Here is a 6,000-nt window from a genome sequence, read left to right as displayed (position 1 = left end):
TTTTAAGTCTACTGTACCAAATTTCTCTTTCTTCACTTGTCCACTGTAGGTCACTTCACTCTTGCAGCTGAGCCTTAACTGTCTAACGTCTTCGCTCAATTCTGGTGCTCGCCTTCTGTGCACTGTCTATCACTCTAGCTGCTGTGTCATTCACCGTCCAGCTTTTGTCTTACGGGATTCGCAAGAACTATTTCCTGAGTAGGGAAAGGACAATCTGGGTTAGGTCATTGTTAACTGGTGGATGATGCTGTGGTAGATAAGTGTGAGGTTAGTTGGGTGTTTGAGTCAGAGTTGTTAGTGCATTGAGGTGAGGACACAAAAGAACAGGATTCAACGGTACACATATACCAAATGACCACAAAAGCGAGATAGTCTGTGTGTGGGATGCTTATGTGTCATACTGAGCAGGATTGTTTGCCACTGACATTTGGTAGCTCTTGTTGTTTGGGAGGGGCTTTCAGACCTGTGCCTATAACAGTGGGGGTGGCACTTGTCTCCGAGAGCACTTATGGGACATATGTTTTGTGGCCCATTCTGACGAATGTATTCCATAATGGTGAGCCAATGGCAGACATTTGGTTTCATTTGAGTGTGCTGCTGTGCACCACTCACAAACATGCTAAATTGCTGTTACATGCGCAACTCCCTGACTTGCTCTGTGACATGGCCGCAGAGATGAGCACATACATACATTGAAAGTAAAGCTCCCTACACAACGTGCGCACATCATCCACAGCATACAGTCACCATCCACACACATTAAAAGCAAAGCCCCCTACACAACATGCACACACCATCCACACATTAAAAGCAAAGGCCCCTACACAACATGCACACACCATCCACACATTAAAAGCAAAGCCCCCTACACAACATGCACACACCATCCACACATTAAAAGCAAAGCCCCCTACACAACATGCACACACCATCCACACATTAAAAGCAAAGGCCCCTACACAACATGCGCCCACCATCCACACATTAAAAGCAAAGGCCCCTACACAACATGCGCCCACCATCCACATGCATACAGTCACCATCCACACACATTAAAAGCAAAGCCCCCTACACAACATGCACACACCATCCACACATTAAAAGCAAAGCCCCCTACACAACATGCACACACCATCCACACATTAAAAGCAAAGGCCCCTACACAACATGCGCACACCATCCACACATTAAAAGCAAAGCCCCCTACACAACATGCACACACCATCCACACATTAAAAGCAAAGCCCCCTACACAACATGCACACACCATCCACACATTAAAAGCAAAGGCCCCTACACAACATGCGCCCACCATCCACATGCATACAGTCACCATCCACACACATTAAAAGCATACATACTTTAAAAGAAAAGCCCCCTATACAACACACGAACAGCATACACAGGAATACATTAAAAGCAGCACTTATTTTAACGTGGGAGACTTGCAGCTGTTCAGCGGTGGCGACTCGAGTCCGAAGGCAGCAGCAGGATTTCACGCAGGCCAGGCACGGCACCAACAGGATTCACTTGAGTAACTGGGGCAGTCTGGCAGAGGCTAAAGACAGCATGCCAGGCCCTGGGATTTAAGAAAGCCGCATTGGGCCAATTAAAAAGCCCCCTCGCCAAAGGGGAGGGGGCTTTTTAATTAGTCCAATGTCCGTCGGCCACCTGAGAGGCGACAACCCGACACGTCACCAAGGTGCACCTCGAGATCCCAGGTGCTCCTTGGTGACGGGAAGGGCGCCCAGCACCTCTTGATAACGGGAGGGGAGCCCAGCGCCTCTTGATGACGGGAGGGACGCTGGGCGCCCAAAACATTTTTTTGAAAATTTTTTTTAAAAATCCAAAGCGACGCAACACCGAGTGCTCTCGGTACCGGGGCGCCCTACCTTTGAGACAGTGAGTAGGGCGCCCCGGGCGGTCGCCCGGCTCGCCCTGGCCTAAGGTCGCCCCTGCACAGAGGAATCAGCCGACGGCACGGCCACAAACCTGCACAGACACGCCATCATACACCATTAGAAGACACTTCCCACAACACCTCTGCCATAAGAATGCATGCCGTTCACGGAAAAAAGGTGATACGTAGTGGCACACATATTTTCTATCCCGCTGTCCCGCACCTACACCCACACTACACCCCCTCATCACCACCCATCCACCTGACTCTTCGATATGGGTGGAGAGCAGAGACTTGGCCACCCCTCATATCTTAAGCATTGACCAATATGCACACACGCATACTAGTACCTCCTTGAATGTCTTCCCATACCTGGACTCCGGTGCCATGAGGGCGTTCAACCTACAGCGCGTTGGGACCATACTAACGGTGAAAGGCGCTACGCCAGTGATGCACTACTACTGCACATGTATACTGTGGCTCCCAACACGGCCAACTCAGCCTTTCATCCTTCCTAGGTCGATAAACGAGTACCAATTTTGATTGGGTAATAATAGTATAATGTATGTAAATGTGTCGCAAGTAAAGCGCTTAAGATTAAAGTGCTATTTAAAATACAAATTATTATTACTATATACATTACAGATATGCGCTATACTCAAATTCCCAAAGCAAGTACATATGTGGGAAGTATACTCGAAACAAGCATACGTGTGGAAAGTACTCTCGAATTCTAAAAAGAAGTTTGAATGTGGAAAGCATACATTAAGCAAGCACACATTACAAATGTAATTTAGCATTTGTGTAGCGCACATTCCCACTGGTATGTGTAGTTTGCATTTTCAAAGCAAATACACGTGATATGATATGTTTATTTATATAGTGCTGATACACAATGAGTTTCAAAGCGCTTCGAGGCAAGGTCAGGGAACAAGGGAAAATACAATAGGCCATGAACAGTAAGGATGTGAAATTAACTATCCCTCTCAGCCTGAAGACATTTCGGTTCCATGTGTTAAAATCGCAGAAGAAATGGCTGTTTACACAAAAACACACATATTACTTTTATTTTATTACTGCAGTATGCAGTAATAAAATCGTGGCAAAAAAGGCTGTGGTTTCATGTAAAGGATGCGGGGGACAACGCGCAACTCCCAGACCCATTATACCAATTAAAGGGAGCGGGAGGACATCCCTAAAACCCCCGCTCCTCTTAAATGGTATAATGGGGTACACCTTTGCCAGGTCAAACCACAGGATTTTTGCCACGATTTTATTACTGCATACCGACATTTCAGATAGTGCACGAGCAAAGTCATAGGGAGGGGGAGAGTGGGAAGGAAACGGAAACAGACAAGCGTGTGGGAGTACACTCAAATTCTCAAAACGAATGCACTCGTGGGAAGCAGGGATGCCCGCACAGATAAATGGCTCCCTTTGCTGAATGCGCCGGTTTGATGACGGCTCTCCTTTTAGAGGCAGTTGAGGGTTTGGCCACTAGATGGCAGCGGTGTCCCAGAAGACAGGAGGCGATGCGAAGTCCTAGGGATGAGAGGCCACAGGCGACTACTGCACGCTGGGTGTCTTTCTAAGTGGAAGTTCCGCCTTATTGGGCGTGATCTGATGATCTGAGAACTAGCCCCTCTCTATTAAAGCCCGGCCGCGCGTGCGGGCACTCAATGGATGTTCTGGGGCCAGGGGAGCACGCTGGCGAAGTAGCAAAACAACAGTCACACGTGCACCAAGTTTGCAGCATGGGCGCCCTGGGCGTCAGCGTGCTGTTGGGCACTGCCCTTGCTTTGGCAGCACTGGCATTGGTGAAAATGCCCACCGCCACCAGGGAGCCGGACAGCGGCACAGGCAGACCGGTCGTGGACGTCAGGCAGCGGGCGTTACTGAAGGAGATCCAGAAGAGGCACGAGGACGTGGCCCTGTACCAGCGAGCGCTGCGGGAGGGCCGTGCCCACCGCCCTGGATTGGAGCTCGGCGGGATGGATGAGGCCGTGGCTGAGGGAGCTGATGGGGGCCACGCCGGCCTGGGCTGCCAGGACCTGGCCGGCCTGAGGCAGGTGGACTACCTGGGCTCCGGCTTCACCAAGCTGGTCCTGAAAGGCACGCTGGCCAGCGGGCGAGTGGTAGCCCTAAAGTCCGTGCACGCGGAGGGCAGCGACCTGAGGCGATGCGTGCAGCTCTACGGGGACGCGGCGGGATGCTACAGGCTGGCCACCTACAAGCTGCTCAAGGAGGTGACCCTGCTGAGGGGGCTGCAGCACCCAGGCATCATCCAGGCATGTACCCCCCGCACCCTCTGAGGGTCTCCTCTCGCCACCCTGCTTCCTGCCTGCACCCCTCTCCCCCACGTCTTGCGCCCTGGCCTTCCACACCCGCTTGCCTGCATGCACCCTGCGTGTACCCTTAGATTCACCCCCTGCTCCCTGCATGCACCCTGCCCATTCACACCCTGCTCCCTCTGTGTATGCGCCACCTGCTCCCTGGGTGTACCCTTTGCATTCACACCCTGCATTCACACCCTGCGTGCACCCCTGTGCCCCCCCTTGCTCCATGGCCTTGCACACCCGCTTGCCTGCATGCACCCTGCTCATTCACACCCTGCTCCCTCTGCATGTGCACCGCCTGCTCCCTGGGTGTACCCTTTGGATTCACACCCTGCATGCACCCCTGTCCCCCACGTCTCGCTCCATACTTGAGCCCTTGCCTTCCACACCCGCTTTCCTGCATCCGCCCTGCGTGCACTCTTGAGGTACACACCCTGCTCCCTCTGCAAGTGCACCGCCTTCTCCCTGGATGTACCCTCTGCATTCACATCCTGCTCCCTCTGCATGTGCACCGCCTGCTCCTTTGCATTCACACCCTGCTCCCTCTGCATGTGCACCGCCTGCTCCCTGGCTGTACCCTCTGCATTCACACCCTGCTCCCTCTGCATGTGCACCGCCTGCTGGAGCATGTGCACCGCCTGCTCCTTTGCATTCACACCCTGCTCCCTCTGCATGTGCACCGCCTGCTCCTTTGCATTCACACCCTGCTCCCTCTGCATGTGCACCGCCTGCTCCCTGGCTGTACCCTCTGCATTCACACCCTGCTCCCTCTGCATGTGCACCGCCTGCTGGAGCATGTGCACCGCCTGCTCCTTTGCATTCACACCCTGCTCCCTCTGCATGTGCACCGCCTGCTCCTTTGCATTCACACCCTGCTCCCTCTGCAAGTGCACCGCCTGCTCCCTGGATGTACCCTCTGCATTCACACCCTGCTCCCTCTGCATGTGCACCGCCTGCTCCTTTGCATTCACACCCTGTTCCCTCTGCATGTGCACTGCCTGCTCCCTGGATGTATCCCCTCTGCAATCACACCCTGCTCCCTCTGCATGTGCACCGCCTGCTGGAGCATGTGCACCGCCTGCTCCTTTGCATTCACACCCTGCTCCCTCTGCATGTGCACCGCCTGCTCCTTTGCATTCACACTCTGCTCCCTCTGCATGTGCACCGCCTGCTCCCTGGATGTATCCTTTGCATTCACACCCTGCGTGCACCTTTGGCACCCACATTTGCTCTATGCAGGCGCCCTGGTCTTTCACGCCCGCTTCCCTGCATGCACACTGCCCAGTCGCAACCTGATCCCTCAGTGTACCCTTGCCACCCTCTGCATGAGTGCACCCAATCATTCCCAGCTTGTTCCCTGCGCGTGCCCTTTTATGAACCGCTCCCTGTGTGTACCTGTACCCTGAGCATTCGCACCTCCAGTCCATGGGTGCACCCTGGGCATTAATACCCTGCTGAATGGGTGTACCCTGGGCAGCCAACCCCTGCTCCACGGGTGTCTTACGGGCATTCACACCCTTCTCCACGGGTGTACCCTGAGCATGAACACCTTGCTCCATGGAAGTACCCTGGGCATTAATACCCTGCTGAATGGGTGTACCCTGGGCAGCCAACCCCTGCTCCACGGGTGTCTTACGGGCATTCACACCCTTCTCCACGGGTGTACCCTGAGCATGAACACCTTGCTCCATGGAAGTACCCTGGGCATTGACACCCTGCTCCAGGGAAGTACCCTGGGCATTAACACCCTGCTCCAGGGAAGTA

At 53.6% G+C, this 6,000-nt stretch overlaps 1 protein-coding gene across 2 annotated transcripts in view; it reads left to right on the top strand.

The window, feature by feature from the left end:
• The first annotated feature begins 3,494 nt into the window (after positions 1–3,494).
• LOC138526939 (extracellular tyrosine-protein kinase PKDCC-like) overlaps positions 3,495–6,000 on the top strand; it is a 53,079-nt gene continuing 50,573 nt past the window's right edge. Inside the window, exon 1 of one of the 2 annotated variants that reach the window (XM_069637829.1) lies at positions 3,495–4,146. In XM_069637829.1, coding sequence (XP_069493930.1) covers positions 3,580–4,146 — 567 coding nt within the window. In that variant the 5' untranslated portion in view covers positions 3,495–3,579. Of the gene's footprint in view, positions 4,189–6,000 lie in introns of both variants that reach the window. The other variant, XM_069637828.1, reaches the window with a different exon arrangement.

Source organism: Ambystoma mexicanum, chromosome 14 (genome assembly GCF_040938575.1).
Source record: "Ambystoma mexicanum isolate Mex_15411 chromosome 14, UKY_AmexF1_1, whole genome shotgun sequence".
NCBI lineage: Eukaryota > Metazoa > Chordata > Amphibia > Caudata > Ambystomatidae > Ambystoma > Ambystoma mexicanum.
The sequence above is the reverse complement of the archived record's forward strand: the minus strand, read 5'-3'. Positions and strand labels throughout refer to the sequence as shown.